Source organism: Corythoichthys intestinalis, chromosome 2 (genome assembly GCF_030265065.1).
Source record: "Corythoichthys intestinalis isolate RoL2023-P3 chromosome 2, ASM3026506v1, whole genome shotgun sequence".
Classification (NCBI taxonomy): Eukaryota; Metazoa; Chordata; class Actinopteri; order Syngnathiformes; family Syngnathidae; genus Corythoichthys; species Corythoichthys intestinalis.
Window position 1 is genome coordinate 17,418,914 of NC_080396.1, and position 17,500 is coordinate 17,436,413.

Below are 17,500 nucleotides of genomic sequence, written 5' to 3' on the forward strand. Positions count from 1 at the left end.
AGAAAAGTATGGCATATTTTAGAAGTGGTTTGAATTGCGATTAATTACGATTAATTAATTTTTAAGCTGTAATTAACTCGATTAAAATTTTTAATCGTTTGACAGCCCTAATGTAAACTAAAGTGCAATCAACATTCGTAAATGAATGGCTTCTGGTTTTTGAAACCAATCTATTGCGATAAAACAACAAAATTGCAATAACTGCATGAACCATCAAAGTGAAGTCTGACTGAAACTGTAGTCTTGAAACATGTCTGAATAAGGAAAAACATTGCAATAAAATAATGCAAACTGGTTAAACCTGAGAGTAGCGGAGATCTGTCATGACAGAACATCGCTTCAATGATATCTGGCGCCATCTAGCGTCGTGAATGGGGAGAGTAGCAGAGATCTGTCATGACAGAACATCGCTTCAATGATATCTGGCGCCATCTAGCGTCGTGAATGGGTATAATGTCTAGACCGCGAATATAAGACGACCCCCTCTTTTTCAGTCTTATTTCAATGCAAAAAACACCCTCATATATTAGGGCCAATACGGTACTTATGGGGTTCAATACTTTTAGCAAGGTTAAGAACCACTGCTCTAGACTTATTCTGTATCATCGGCAATCATTCTTCTCTTATTTTGTTTTTGTTTAAAATCTGAAAGTTGGCACCTGAAATGTTCTCCAGTTCTGGAATGAGGCAAATAGTTTCCACGGAATCCGTGTGGACTGAATATACTGTGTATCTTCTAAACACACACTTTTCAGGGCTGATTGCATTACTTTTGTACATTTTATAGTGCCACCAATTGAAATCAAAGCAAGAAAAGTCCAAGACTAGATTGAGCAGAGGCAGCAGCAAACAAAAGCAGAGTCAAAGCTGTGTGGCATTGCTGTCAGTAGCGGTGCTGTGAGAAGACAGTGAAGGTGTAGCGCAGACATACTTGAGTTCAGGGGTGTGTGCCGCCATGAGGGACCGGAGGCTCTTATCAGCGAGAGGACACCCAGATAGACTGAAGGGAGGGTTGGGGGAGAAGAGCAAGTGAAGGACAGGCAGAAGAAGAGGATGAAGACAGAGGAGAAGGTAGCAAGGGGAAAAAGACGTGAGTGAAGGGGAATCAAGATTGCGAGGCATACCAAGGTCATTTCGGAAAAAGAGGACAGACTGCAAGAAGTAAATCCTTGATGCATATCTAAGTGTCAGTGGCCGTCTTTGAATCTTGGCGGACACTCGATTGTTACCTCAGGAGTGACAGGATCAAATAACATTTGAATTAGTGCTTTGAATGCCGAAGCAACGTGGACAATGCTAATACATCTCATTTATTTTTATCTTTATCTTCTATAGTGAGTCAGTGACAGCTAATTGTTTATCAAGGTCTCAGGCTGGCAAATGTATGTGTTCTGTGATTTTTAGCTAGACTTTAGGTTTGCATGCAGTAGGGAGAACAAGTATTTGATACACTGACGAGTTTTCTGGTTTTCCCACTTGCAAAGCATGTAGAGGTCTGTAATTTGTATCATAAGTTCTCTTCAACTGTGAGGGACGGAATCTAATACAAAAAAACAGAAAATCACGTTGAATGATTTTTAAATGATAAATTTGCATTTAATTGTATGAAATAAGTATTTGATACATCACAAAAATCGAACTTAATATTTGGTACAGAAACCTTTGTTTGCTATTACAGATACCAAACGTTTCCTGTAGTCCTTGACAAGGTTTGCTTGCACACACTGCAGCAGGGATTTTGGCCCACTCCTCCATGCAGATCTTCTCCAGATCCTTCAGGTTTCGGGGCTGCTGCCTGGCAACACGGACTTTCAGCTCCCTCCATAGATTTTCTATCAGGTTCAGATCTGGTGACTGGCTAGGCCACTCCAGGACCTTAAGATGCTTCTTACGGAGCCACTCTTTAGTTGCCTTGGCTGTGTGCTTTGGGTCGTTGTCATGCTGGAAGACCCAGCCACGACCCATCTTCAGGGCTCTCACTGAAGGAAGGAGGTTGTCAGCCAAGATCTGGTGATACATAGCCCTATCCATCCTCCCCTCAATAGGGTGCAGTCGTCCTGTACGCTTGGGAGAGAAGCAGCCCCAAAAAATGATGTTTCCTCCTCCATGTTTCACAGTTGAGATGGTGTTCTTGGGGTTGTACTCATCCTTCTTTTTCCTCCAAACACGACGAGCCGAGTTTAGACCAAAAAGTTCAATTTTGGTCTCATCCAACCACATGACCTTCTCCCATTGCTCCTCTGGATCATCCAGATGGTCAGTGGCAAACTTCAGACGTGTCTGGACATGCACTGGCGTCAGCAGCGGGACCTCGCGTGCGCTGTAGGATTTTAATCCATGACGGCGTAATGTGTTTACGATGGTTTTCTTCGAGACTGTGTTTCCAGCTCTCTTCAGGTCATTGACCAGGTCCTGCCGTGTAGTTCTGGGCTGATCCCTCACCTTCCTAAAGATCAGTGATGCCCCACGAGGTGAGATCTTGCATGGAGCCCCAGAACGAGGCAGATTGACCGTCAACTTGAACTTCTTCCATTTTCTAATAATCGCTCCAACAGTTGTTACCTTCTCACCAAGCTGCTTGCTTATTTTCCTGTAGCCCATCCCGGCCTTGTGCGGGTCTATTATTTTATCCCTAATGTCCTTACACAGCTCTTTGGTCTTAGCCATTTTGGAGAGGTTGGAGTTTGTTTGTTTGAGCATGTGAACAGGTGTCTTTTATACAGGTAACAAGTTCAAACAGGTGCAGTTACTTCCGGTAATGAGTGGAGAACAGGAGGGGTTCTTAAAAAAGAACTAAGAGCCAAAATATTTACTAGTTGGTAATGTATCAAATACTTATTTCATGCAGTTAAATACAAATTTATTATTTAAAAAAATTATACAATGTGATTTTCTGGATTTTTGTATTAGATTCCGTCCCTCACAGTTGAAGAGAACTTATGACAGACCTCTATGGCTTCCAAGTGGGAAAACCAGCAAAATCAGCAGTGTATCAAATACTTGTTCTCCCCACTGTACAAAGAAAAAATACAGAAGAAAATCTGTTGATTGGTGTTTTCGCATTGATTAGAAACCGAAATTGAAAATGTTTCACTGCCTCATAAGGCAGGTGAAATCCATTTAAATACATAGCTCCCAAAATATGTTTCCTCGCTCCATAGAGAGGAGCAAAAAAACAGGTTGTAGTCGTTTCCCATCGTGTGTAGTTTTGCTCTGTGGTTTTCAAACTTTTTACGCTACTCTGCTCTTCAATTAATGACCACTATTACGGCCAGCGTTCAAATTCAGCAATGAAGCAGTGTAAGGTATGCCATGCCTTTTCGCCTAATTCACAACAAGAATGATGGAATGCTAATTAAACCTAAACATCTGATGTTTTTCAGCATTTTATCTTTTAAACTGGTGATATTACTGCACTGGTCCGCTTGATGACGCACCAAAAATAATCATCAGGATGCATTTTATTGGCCTAGGGGAGCTTCTTGTCTCCTGTTAATAAAAGCTAAATACACATAGTTTGCAGTTTTGAAGCAGAAAATAGTCTTGCAATAATTAATGAGTAAATTATAACCAGAGGTGGGTAGAGTAGCCCAAAAAATTTACTCAAGAGTAACGTTACTTCAAAATAATATTATTTAAAAGAGTAAAAGTAGTCATCCAAAAAATGTACTCAAGTACAAGTAAAAAAGTATTCAGTGAAAACAGTACTCAAGTAATGAGTAACATTTTGAGTAACTGCTTATTTTTGTTTGATTTTTTTTTTCTTCAAACAATGGTGTTTTTTTTCTCTCAGCACAAACTTATCTATATGAACTGTTATGATACCGTACAATCACCTATTACATAACCACATTAAGCCAAAGAAATTACAAAAAAAATAATTAAATTAAAGAGAGAGCAAAAAAACAGTAAAGAAGCATTATTCGTATAATGAGCATGAGTGCCCTGCCCTCTAGTGGAGAAAATAGCTCCTAGTTTGAATAGCGAATAGAGTAATTCCTTCATAGTTACTATTATCAAATTAAAAGGATCATATCTCCGGTTTTCCGTGGTCAATCAGTGCCAAATAAAAACTGGGAGAGAGTTTTAAAACCCCGCTTTAGGCATCGCTAACAAAGCATCACTAGCAAAAAATAGTAAAACTAATATGTAGAATAAAGAGGAAAAATGTAACAATTCTTGTGTAACCCAAAGTAGCGGAGTAAGAGTAGCGTTTTTTCCTCAAAAAGTTACTCAAGTCCAAGTAAAAGTACAGTGGGGCAAATAAGTATTTAGTCAACCACTAATTGTGCAAGTTCTCCCACTTGAAAATATTAGAGAGGCCTGTAATTGTCAACATGGGTAAACCTCAACCATTAGGGACAGAATGTGGAAAAAAAAAAAGATAATCACAATGATTGATTTTTAAAGAATTTATTCACAAATCATGGTGGAAAGTAAGTATTTGGTCAATACCAAAAGTTCATCTCAATACTTTGTTATGTACCCTTTGTTGGCAATAACGGATGCCAAACGTTTTCTGTAACTGTCACACACTGTTGCTGTTATTTTGGCCCATTCCTCCATGCAGATCTCCTCTAAAGCAGTGATGTTTTGGGGCAGTCGTTGGGCAACACGGACTTTCAACTCCATCCACAGATTTTCTATGGGGTTGAGATCTGGAAACTGGCTAGGCCACTCCAGGACCTTGAAATGCTTCTTACGAAGCCGCTCCTTTGTTGCCCTGGCTGTGTGTTTGGGATCATTGTCATGCTGAAAGACCCAGCCACGTCTCATCTTCAATGCCCTTGCTGATGGAACATTTTCACTCAAAATCTCTCGATACATGGCCCCATTCATTCTTTCCTTTACACAGATAAGTCGTCCGGGTCCCTTTGCAGAAAAACAGCCCCAAAGCATCATGTTTCCACCCCCATGCTTCACAGTGGGTATGGTGCAATTCAATATTCTTTCTCCTCCAAACAGGAGAACCTGTGTTTCGACCAAAAAGTTTTATTTTGGTTTCATCTGACCATAACACATTCTCCCAGTCCTCTTCTGGATCATCCAAATGCTCTCTAATGAACCGCAGGCAGGCCTGGACGTGTACTTTCTTCAGCAGGGGGACATGTCTGGCAGTGCAGGATTTGAGTCCCTGGCGGCGCATTGTGTTACTGTTAGTAGCCTTTGTTACTGTGGTCCCAGATCTCTGTAGGTCATTCACTAGGTCCCCCCGTGTGGTTCTGGGATTTTTGCTCACCGTTCTTATCATTTTGACGCCATGGGGTGAGGAGGGAGTTGAAAGTCCGTGTTGCCCAACAACAGCCCCAAAACATCACTGCTCTAGAGGAGATCTGCATGGAGGAATGGGCCAAAATACCAGCAATAGTGTGTGAAAAGCTTGTGAAGAGTTACAGAAAACGTTTGGCCTCCGTTATTGCCAACAAAGGGTACATAACAAAGTATTGAGATGAACTTTTGGCATTGACCAAATACTTATTTTCCACCATGATTTGTAAATAAATTATTTAAAAATCAAACAATGTGATTTTCTGATTTTTTTCCCCCCGACATTCTGTCTCTCATGGTTGAGGTTTACACATGTTGACAATTACAGGCCTCTCTAATATTTTCAAGTGGGAGAACTTGCACAGTTAGTGGTTGACTAAATACTTATTTGCCCCACTGTATATGGCTTAGTAAAACCACTCTTAGAAGTACAATTTTCTCAAAAAGTTACTCAAATAAATATAACGGAGTACATGTAACGCATTACTACCCACCTCTGATTATAACACTAATTATTGTAGTGTGCTTATCAAAAAACAGGCAAAGGATTTATTCCTAAATTATCTATTAGTGTAAGCCACCCTTAAGTGTAAGCCACCCTTATACACAGTTTCCACATAAAGAAATAAGAGGTAAAGAAAAATGTGTATGTAGTGAAAAGATAAATACAACAGAACTGTACTAAAGACACTTTCCCCCTGAATATATTGTATGGGCCTCCTCTAGTGATGACAGTATTACAATTAATATTGTGTTCGAACTAAAAACTCTTAAACGATTGTATCATCAATTTCCCTAGATGTCATGAAGCCGCCATATCCGGAAAGATTATCCTCTGCTAGCGACCAAAATTAACGTCATAAAACAACTCATGCAAGTTGCATCAGCTAAGTGTAAATATCTGGAGACCTGTAAAATAGATTGGCGGACTCCTTGTGTCTGTTGCGATAACTTTGATGACATGATGGTTGTGAACAAAATTATTTTTTTTAAAATTGGGAGATTAGAAAATGTCTTGTAGTCGATTAATAACACTTTTAAACAGACTAAAAGGCACAATCACAAGCCACACTCTAACATGTTTGATAGTTTCACCTTTCAAATGTTTTTTTGTATTTTAATCATTGATTCCACTGGTACACAAGAATCAGTGGTCTGACTAAAGTTAATTTCCACTTTTACATTTCTAAAGAAGACTATAAGAAAATTACGCACGGCTTTGATGTATACCTGCGATGTGATGCATAGTTCCCAGTGATGTGGCCACTGCCATCACAACCAGGTGTTGGGCATCTGGACACAAAAAGTTCAAAGTGAATTTACATTTTGACAAGTGTTTAAAACAGAAAGCTGTTGGGTATTCTCTTTGGTTGTGATACTTACGAGAGCAGCTCCTTCTTGCTGTCCTTGGGCTGGAACTTGACCTTGAAATTTGGAGTTGTGACTTCTCCAGGGTACTTTCTGTCCTCCATTAAGTCCTGCATCATGTCACTGTCCTCTGGGTCAGATGACACATATGACTGTCCAGCATGATCCATCTGGAAAATGTAGAAATCACATTTACTGGGACAGCAAAGGACCTCAGTCATCCTTTGACTTTAATGAGTAAGGTTAATGTATGCGGCTAGTGAGGCATTCCAATTTTCAGCAGTTTTCAATCAACATAACTGAAACTATTAATAATGCCAGGAAAAGAAGATTGAAATGTTGGGAAAAGGCACACATGCATTTGGAGAGTGGACAAATGCTGCTTTTGGTCAAATCCATTAGGGCTCCATCAGCGCATAAAAATTCTAATCACGCTGCCAGGACGACTGACTCATTGACTGCTATTGACGATGATAGACAAGCAAGATGAACTCTAAAAATGAACAATTTGAACAATGACCACGCTTACAACTAGGGTGGTTCCGATCATGTTTTTTTGCTCCCGATCCGATCCCGATCGTTTTAGTTTGAGTATCTGCCGATCCCGATATTTCCAGAGCCGATTGCTTTTTTTTGCTCCCGATTCAATTCCAATCATTCCCGATAATTTTTCCCGATCATATACATTTTGGCAATGCATTAAGAAAAAAATGAATAAAACTCGGACCAATATATACATTCAACATACAGTACATAAGTACTGTATTTGTTTTTATGACAATAAATCCTCAAGATGGCATTTACATTATTAACATTCTTTCTGTGAGAGGGATCCACGGCTAGAAAGACTTGTGACTTTGTATATTGTGACTAAATATTGCCATCTAGTGTATTTGTTGAGCATTCAGTAAATGATACTGTAGCCATGCCCAAATGCATGATGGGTGGATGTAACACACCTTTAGCAACCATGACTGTGCGTAGTGCTACCAACTCATATATCTTCTCTGCGTTGGTAAATAACATAGGGTGTTAAGAAACAGATCAATTGCTACCTTGCTTCCCCACATTGCTTCCCACAATATTTCTAATCGTAGGGAGAGGGATTGTAAGGCTTTAGCCAATTAAAAAAAGGCTCCTAAGGCTGCCAAAATTCACTCTACTCATTTTACGCTGCCTTTTAGCTCTCTCTATAGGTAAAACAGCGCCATTACAGTTTGAGCGCGACAATGTGTGAGTGGTTCGTGCAGCGCATGCATTAATTGCATTAAATATTTTAACGTGATACATTTTTTAAAAAATTAATAACCGCCGTTATCGGGATAAATTTGATAACCCTACCTTAAGCCTTAACTAAAGACTCTGGATGAGTATAACATATTATGTCTGTAACGTTAAATACAATTAGAAAACGATTTAATTAAAAAAAATATATATATTAAAAAAAGGCATGTCCGATATTTTTTTGCCGATTCCGATACTTTGACAATGACGTGATCGCATTCCGATCGATCGGGACGTCTCTACTTACAACCATAGGCGGAGTTTGACTTTTGGGGCAGGGGGGGCACAATATGTTGATGAGCCCGAAACGCAGTGTCGGCAATAAAATTAACTTACAATAATTATTTATAATAAGTTGAAAATGAGCATTTTCCCCATCATCTTGAGGGGAATTCTAAAATCAGGCTGCTTTTCGCCAAGATCGTCATCCATTGAATATGGTACGCCCACCAGTGTCGTGCCAATGTAGTTACCCCAGTCTGGGTGGAGCCACTGCACTGCACTGATTTGCTTGATTTCCGTGTTTTGGTGATGTAGTTATCTACGAGGTTTTAAAACATGGCACATCCATCCAAAAAAAAACCCTTTTTTTCTGTTGTACAACGTAACATACGTACTAAATGTTAAAAAAGGCAATGTTTCACTGTTTTACTCGTAGTATGACCTATAACTGTTCTTACTGTAACTCAAGTCCTGTATGGAGTTTTTCCAGTTTATTTATACGTCGATGTCCATAATATATAACTGTGCTTCTTTTCTGGCTTCAATTAATTGTTCAAGTCGACAACCCTCATACCTAATGTGTGTGTGTGTGCGCATTCCTGCGGCCAGGGGAAACAATTTTTGAAGGGGGTAACTACATTGGCAAGACACCGGTGGTGGCTCTGTTGTACAATTAGCGTCTTTAGTGGAGCAAATTGAAACTCCGCTCACCATTTTGACTGTGGTCTCTAGCGTTTCATGGTCCACATTTTCACTCCATAGTTCTTGCTCAGAAGTTGTTGTTGCTTTTGAAAGATTAGGTTTAAAAAAATATATGTATAGCCTATCCATCTTGCTTTTTCGGTCCTCAGGTAGTTTTGGCTAAGCATACAAATGACCGTCTAAGGTGCTAGTCACATAATCTGTTTGAAAAATAATTTTGACCCATTATAAAAATATCTTTTTTTGTTCATTTCATTCATTTTTTGTTTTTGTTTTATTGCTTTACAACATTTAGAGACAATATTTCACCGGAAAATTCTTAATTTTAAAATCATATATTGTATAGGAAAGTCAATTAAATGCAATGACACTTTTCGGCCACTCATGAAGGAAACATGTCAACAAGCTTTCTACTGTTGTAACTGCTTTGATATTATTCAAAGGCGCTATAAGGAGTTTATCACTTTTTTACTCGCAACTGCCACCCCGGCCTAAAGCGTAACTGCAGACTGCGTTAGACCCAAGCATCAACAAGCGTTTGGCCCATCAAATTAGCACCAGAAACGTTAAGAAAAGCAAAGGTGATTGTTTACTGTTAGTAGCAAGTCTTAAAGGGTTCCTCGGACTTAATGACTTGTAGGCTTTACAAGCCACAGTTGTTCTCTTTACTAAAATACAGTATGTTATTAGAAAGACAAATATTATTGCCATTCATTTAAAAATCTGAAATATTTATTACATGTTTTGACCTACAGAAGGGCCATGTTTTACGCACGCATTGCACGCTGGGGGTGATGACACAGTTGTCCTGGACTGGGAGAAAAGCTGTGCTAGCAAGTGATGCTATATGACGACTGGGATGATTTTGTCACATTCTGCTGCTGGTCAGATCGTTTTTTACAGAGATGTAGGATGAGTTGCCAACATCGTACCTGTATCCAATTCGAGCTCATCAGCAATGTCTTTAAACCGATCCTAGTAGGCTTGTATTAACTTGCTGCCATTTGACAGTTTGTATATCCCTTCGCTGTTAGTGGCATAATTGCATTGTTTTTTTTCATTTGTCTACCTCTCAACACGGTTTTCTCTCAGGTTCATTCATTCATTCATTTTCCATGCCGCTTTATCCTCACGAGGGTCGCGGAGGTGCTGGAGCCTATCCCAGCTGACTACGGGCAGTAGGCAGGGGACACCCTGAACTGGTTGCCAGCCAATCGCAGGGCACACGGAGACATACAACCATTCACGCACACACTCATACCTACGGACAATTTAGAGTGTTCAATCAGCCTACCATGCATGTTTTTGGATGTGGGAGGAAACCGGAGTTCCCGGAGGAAACCCACGCAGGCACGGGGAGAACATGCAAACTCCACACAGGAAGGCCAAAGCCCGGGATTGAACCCTTGATCTCAGAACTGTGAGGCAGACGTGCTAACCACTCAGCCACCGTACCGTTCTCTCAGGTTATTTTTTTAAATTTTTTAAATTGATCCCGACCTAATGCCACGGACCCTTTTTGTGTCTCCCATTTTGCGATCCCGTGTTTTTTTGTGTGTTCAATAAACCCTTTTACGCAATCCCTATGTTCTTGTTGTCTGCTTGCTGTCTGCGTTTTTTAATTCTGTGGTGTAGCCAGCCGCACTTTATTTTCAGTTGTGTTTCCTTTACAGGTTTTACCGCAGACAGAGCATGTGGGTTGCAATTGCTTTATAAGGAAAATCATTGACTGTAATGTCACGCGGAAGTATAGTATAGTTGGTCTAAGTGCTCGTCTGTCGCACGGGTAGTGTGGGTTCCAATCTGGCTGGAGACTTTCATTTCATTGCTTTTACTGCTCGTTTTGTGAAATATCCACTGTCCTGCTCACCACTTTTCCGCTCGGGTTCAAACTGGAAGGTAGAACCGACGACATGTTATGTAGGTAACGAGTGACACTGTGGAAGTACGGCAGCACTGCCCAGTGACGTCATTGCATTGCATTGTCAACAATAATGGCGACGTACCAGCTTTTTTTTTTTTTCTTCAAATTTTATAAAAACGAAAACATTATGAGGGTTTGAGTATCAAATTATTATAACTCATACTAAATTTATCTTTTAAGAACTACAAGTGTTTCTGTCCGTGGTTCCCTTTAAGTGGGTTAGAAAAGTATTATTTCCAAACGGAGACATGTGTTCAAACCAAACACTCCCTATTGAAGGAGAAGAAAAAGGGCTATTTGGGGCAGTCTCAGCTAAAATGTCGGAGCTCTGTGTACTCACCAGGGCATTGGTGGAGCATGCATGAAGCCGAAAAGTATTTTAAATTAACATTAAAAAAATCCGTGAAGTACCTTTAATTAATACATTTATTGGCTCCCACTAATGATGATAGACTTCCAATCTACACTAATTTTTGCACTATAAGGCGCACCTGACCGTAAGCTGCCACTCACCAAATGTGACACGAAAACGGCATTTTTTCACAGATAAGCCGAACTGGACTATAGGCCGCAGCTGTCCTCACATGGGATATTTGCACCAAAGATATGAACCGGTAACGATTTATTTGGCATCAGCATCATACGACTGTCCTAAGACCAAATGAAACACCATGAAGCTTTGAACCAATTGGCTGCAAAGCTTAATCGCTTCATTTGGCCATCACTGCTCCCTCGAGGGAGACAGTTAATCCATGCTGCCACCTGCTGTCAACACTGTTGTTGTCCAACATGCCTCCCAGCATGCACTGCATTGTCATGTTATAATTATGACGGTCTTACAGCAGTCTTATGACACAGCTGTCAAGTAAAGTGTTACCAAACACCATAACCAGTGATTACCGTATTGGCCTGAATATAAGACGGTGTTTTTTGCATTGAAATAAGACAGAAAAAGTGGGGGTCGTCTTATATTCGCGGTCGGTCTAGACGTTATACCCATTCACGACGCTAGATGGCGCCAGATATCATTGAAGTGATGTTCTGTCATGACAGATTTTAGCTACTCTCAAGTTTAACCAGTTTGCATTATTTTATTGCAATGTTTTTCCTTATTCAGATTTGTTTCAAGACTACAGTTAGTTAGACTTCACTTTGATGGTTAATGCAGTTATTGCAATTTTTTTTGTTTTATCACAATGCATTGGTTTATTTACATTTCAAAAACCAGAAGCCATTCATTTATGAATGTGATTGCACTTTAGTTTACATATTTAAATGTTCAGATATTAAAATTTGAATGAGGCAAAATAACATGCCTTTTCTCTCAAATATATTGTTATAATCATTTGTTTCAGATGTACTGTAATTATTTTCTGTATAAAAATTTGGTGTTCAAAAGTCTTTTTTCAAGCTTGAGTCTTGAAAAAGAGGGGTCGTCTTATAATCAGGGCTGTCTTATATTCGGGCCAATACGGTAATTATACAACTGGAACATTAACTGAATAAATAATTAGCACAGAACATAAATTTTGATTGTAATTTAAATCTGTAGCGCTGCAATGCATGCTAGGAGGCAAGTGTAACCTATTAACCCAAATAAATAAACAAATAAAAGATAATGAGAAATATGACTGGATTATAAACCACAGGATTCAAAATGAAGGAAAAAACTAGAGGCTTGTAGCCCGAAAATTACGGTACTTTGACTGGGAGGGCTTGCAGCAATCATTGGCCAGGAGCCTCTCCAGGCAGAATTGATTGGGTGTATATCGGCGTCACTGGCACAGGAACATGAACATTCAATGGCAGCCGTCATTATTCAACTCGGTTTTGATACCAATCACTTTCAGTGGCATTGAATGAGTTAAAATCCAATTCCGGAACAATCCATGCAAATATTGCCTTTCAGAGATCATCTGCATAAATATATTTTAAAACTTTTCCAATTACTGTGTTAAAACTTTTTGGGTGAAAGGTTTTTTTTTTCTCAATGCATAGTTTTGTGATTTAAAAAAATCAAGCCTTTTATATGTACTTCTTTTGAAAAAGTTCAAAGCAGGAGGGATTAGCATACTGGAAGGATGGTGCAATGCAACTGACACACCACCTCTGTTACTCAGAGCAGTGTTTTAACTGAGCGGTAACTCTTTCTGTGACATAAATGAACAATAGAAAGAGGACAGGGCCACAGGAAATAAACAAGTGAGTTTGTCTCGAGGGATTTCTTGGTGTTGCAACAGCTCCTCTGTGATCAGCAACACAGGAAATGCTGCCTGATTTTTGTATTTTTACCACAAAGTAGCAAAATACTGACCTCCTCCATTTCCTCCTCCCTTTGGCGGTTGTGTTTGGTAAAATCCAGAGGCCCCTCCCAGTCCTCCTGTTTGTAGCTCTGTAGATTTGGTGATGTCACCCCACTGCTTCCACCGAGATGCAGCGAGGAAGATGAGGAAGAAGGGTCTGGGGAACGGACCCCCGGGCTGGTGCCAGACAGGCTGCCTTCGTGCTTGATGGGCTTTTTCATACTCAGGTCCAGAGTGCCATTCTCATCTACCTCAATGTCCATTTCCTAGGGAAATATTCGGCAGTGAGTTGACATTCTCGCACAACAACAGGATTACGAATTCTCAAATTGTTAATTAAGAGTTCATAATGTGAAACTATAAAGCTACTTTCCACTTTGTCATTATTTTACCAGGGTGAAAATACTGAGTCAGGGAAAACCACAGTGGCTTCTGGCAGGTGATGAGATGACATGCCCTGTGTTGTTTTCTTTGATTTCTTCCATAAGGCGATGCTTGTATTGTGGTTGTGGGCCAAAAATACATACAGTATCAAAGTGATGGAGGGAAAAAAAATGGGAACTGTTCCCAGAAATGTCCCATGTTAATGTGTCCACTGTTCCATTATTGATTTTTTTAACTGGCTCAGAGTCTGATTCTGAATCAGTCCTTGTTGATGTGAGCCATTGTACTACATACACAGCTAGGTCACATATAACTACTGTACCATCAGATATTCACTGTCCTATATTTATATGTGCAAGACGTCCTCTTAAAACGAAAGCCATAAAGTAATCACATTTCTCCACTGTAGTGCTGTGCGATAAGACAATATGTTTCATCAAAACAATAACTGATTGATTTGATTTCAGTAATAACTAAAACAGCAAGAGTAGGGGAAAAACAAATAACAATAATACCAGTAGTAGGGTTGTTCTGATCATGTTTTTTGCTCCCGATCCGATCCCGATTGTTTTAGTTTGAGTATCTGCCGATCCCGATATTTCCCGATCCGATTGCTTTTTTTTTTTTTTTTGCTCCCGATTCAATTCCAATCATTCCCGATAATTTTTCCCGATCATATACATTTTGGCAATGCATTAAGAAAAAAATGAATAAAACTCGGACGAATATATACATTCAACATACAGTATATAAGCACTGTATTTGTTTATTATGACAATAAATCCTCAAGATGGCATTTACATTATTAACATTCTTTCTGTGAGAGGGATCCACGGATAGAAACGCTTGTAATTCTTAAAGGATAAATAGGACTTTGTATATTGTGACTAAATATTGCCATCTAGTGTATTTGTTGAGCTTTCAGTAAATGATACTGTAGCCATTTAACTTCTGCCCAAATGCATGATGGGAAGTGCAACCATGACTGTGCGTCGTGGTACCACTTGATATATCTTCTCTGTGTTGGGAAATAACATAGGGTGTTAAGAAAAAGATCAACTACTACTTTTCTACCCCACATTGCTTCCCACGATTACACTAATCGTTGGGAGAGGGATTGTAAGGCTTTAGCCAATTAAAAAAAGGCTCCAAAGGCTGCCAAAATCACTATATTCATTTTACGCTGCCTTTTAGCTCTATATACTGTATGGATAAAACGGCGCCATTATAGATTGAACGCGACAATGCGTGAGTGGGTCGTGCAGCGCATGCTTAACTGCGTTAAATATTGTAACGTGATAAATGTAAAAAATATTAATTCTCGCCGTTAACGCAATAAATTTGATAACCCGACCTTCAGCTTAAACTAAAGACTCTGGAAGAGTGTAACACATTATGTCTGTAACGTTAAATACAATTAGAAAACAATTTAAATAAAAACAATAAATATATTTAAAAAAGCATGTCCGATATTTTTTTGCCGATTCCGATACTTTGAAAATGACGTGATCGGACCCGATCGACCAGTGTTAACCAGTGTTGGGAATCTTACTTTAAAAAAGTAATTAATTACAGTTACAAATTACTTCTCCCAAAAAGTAATTGCGTTAGTAACTCAGTTACCTGAATGTAAGAGTAATTAATTACTTGACAAAGTAACTGGTGATAATTTTCTATTAAAACAGGTCACACAATGTGAAGTTTAAAGGGTTTTTGGGACAATTGGCCCTAGCCCAATTCTTTACCCTAAACTTAACTAGACACAGGGGTATTGCGGATATTGCGATAACTAGCTAATAACCTTTGCTATGTGTGGAAGTCATTTAATGTTGTGAATCAACCGTTAAAGTTGTTAAAATTGCTCCCATATTGCATTAGTTCCCTTCCGTCTATTTTCGACATGTGTAAGTTTTAAAACTGTTTAATCATTTAAAGATAGATTTAAGTCAAGATTTTGCCGATTTAGGAGCATTTTAGATAAAAAGTGACTTATGTTCGCTAGGAAGGTTCTCTACAACAGAGCCTTCAAGAGAAGTCTACTGCTTTAAGATGGCGGCTGTTTACTAACGCATCTAGTTCTTTATTATATATGTTGCTAATGCCGCCTTGTCTGTCATTTGCATCTAGTTCTGTATATATGTGATATCTACCGAAGCATCATGTGGGCGTAGTTTGTAGGCTATCGGCTACAGTCAGGTATTATTGGAGCCACCTAGCATAGTAGCATTGCGTTTGCAACGGCATCACACTCCCTTGCCTCCTCCCCACTCCTGCTCTGCTCTCTCGTCTCCGTGAGTCCGTCTTTTTCCAGACTTTTCTCGCGTCAGTCAACCAACATCGCAACGCGTAGTAACGCACGCCTTTCCCACCTCAGTAACGGTAACGGCGTTGCCAAGATGAGAAAATAAATTAATTAGATTACCCCGTTACTGAAAAAATAACACCGTTATGTAACGGCGTTATTTGTAACGGCGTTGTTCCCAACACTGATTATAACAAAAATGAACAAATACATACATACATAGCTCGAAAAGGAGTGGGAAGAAGCCGAGCTTTTTTTGGGGGTGCCACCCCCCAAAAATTCAATGTGAATACAGTCACTTCCCAACATCGTCATCATAACAAAAATCATCTAATACATACATACATAGCTCGAAAAGGAGTGGGAAGAAGCCGAGCTTTTTTTGGGGGGTCCCACCCCCAATTCACTCCCCAAAAATTCAATGTGAATACAGTCACTTCCCAACATCGTCATAATCATCGCACTATCACCACCGCCATCATTACAACCGCCATCATCGTCGTCATCACCGCCGTCCCCATATAATGATTGTACATTTAAAAGTCATAATTTATGTAATAACAACTTGGTGATAATTGTTGAAATGTGTATTATTCATTATCGATTATTATTTGTGAACCTGCTGCCAGAGGCAAGGCAAGGCAAGGCAAGGCAAGGCAAGGCAAGGCAAGGCAAGGCAAGGCAAGGCAAATTTATTTATATAGCACAATTCAACACAAGGCAATTCAAAGTGCTTTACATCACATGAAGACCATAAAAATCACATTTAAATCAACACAACGTAAAAACCAAGACAAAAGATCGCATTTAATCACAGAATAAAAATAAATAAATAAAAATAAAACAAAAATAAAAATAAAACAACAACTACTACTACTAATAATAATTGAAATCAGCAATGGAGGTAAGGGAAACAACCCCTAGGCAACAGGACCGCTCACTGCTACGTTTCCCAGCTGTGCATTAAAAGACAGTATTTGGGAACCCTTGCCTCAAGCGTCAGAGCTCCCACTTGCCAGCCCTATACTCCAAGTTCTATTAAATGTGTAGACATATAAACATGTTTGCCTACTAGTTCATCTATATAGATATGTATAATAGGGCTGTCAAACGATCAAAATTTTTAATCGAGTTAATTACAGCTTAAAAATGAATTAATCGTAATTAAAACCATCTATAAAATATGCCATATTTTTCTGTAAATTATTGTTGGAATGGAAAGATAAGACACAAGACGGATATATACATTCAACATACGGTACATAAGTACTGTATTTGTTTATTATAACAATAAATCAACAAGATGGCATTAACATTATTAACATTCTCTTAAAGCCATCCATGGATAGAAAGACTTGTAGTTCTTAAAAGATAAATGTTAGTACAAGTTATAGAAAGTTTAAATGAAAACCCCTCTTAATGTTTTCGTTTTATTAAAATTTGTAAAATTTTCACACACACACAAAAAAAAACAACTAGTAGCTCGCCATTGTTGATGTCAATAATTACACCATGCTCACTCATGGTACTAACCCATAAAATCAGTTGGACCCAAGCGCCAGCAGAAGGCGCCAAACACAAAAAAACCAAGTAACAAGCGGACATCACACTGTACTGTCATTTTAATCTGCTTGAGCGGGGGATGTGCGTTAATTGCGTCAAATATTTTAATGTGCTTAATTTAAAAAAATTAATTACCGCCCATTAACGCGATAATTTTGACCTCCCTAATGTTTAACCATT

General features: G+C 39.1%; 1 protein-coding gene across 11 annotated transcripts in view; it reads right to left on the minus strand.

The window, feature by feature from the left end:
• Positions 1–17,500, minus strand: part of LOC130906897 (myelin transcription factor 1-like) — a 122,388-nt gene that overhangs the window by 21,876 nt on the left and 83,012 nt on the right. For 9 of the 11 annotated variants that reach the window (XM_057821626.1, XM_057821670.1, XM_057821645.1 and 6 more), the window contains 4 exons: positions 13,083–13,337; positions 6,652–6,806; positions 6,499–6,561; positions 932–1,000 (listed from right to left, as the gene is read on the minus strand). In XM_057821626.1, coding sequence (XP_057677609.1) covers positions 932–1,000; positions 6,499–6,561; positions 6,652–6,806; positions 13,083–13,337 — 542 coding nt within the window. The remainder of the gene's footprint in view (positions 1–931; positions 1,001–6,498; positions 6,562–6,651; positions 6,807–13,082; positions 13,338–17,500) is intronic. The other 2 variants (XM_057821652.1, XM_057821618.1) reach the window with 1 other exon arrangement.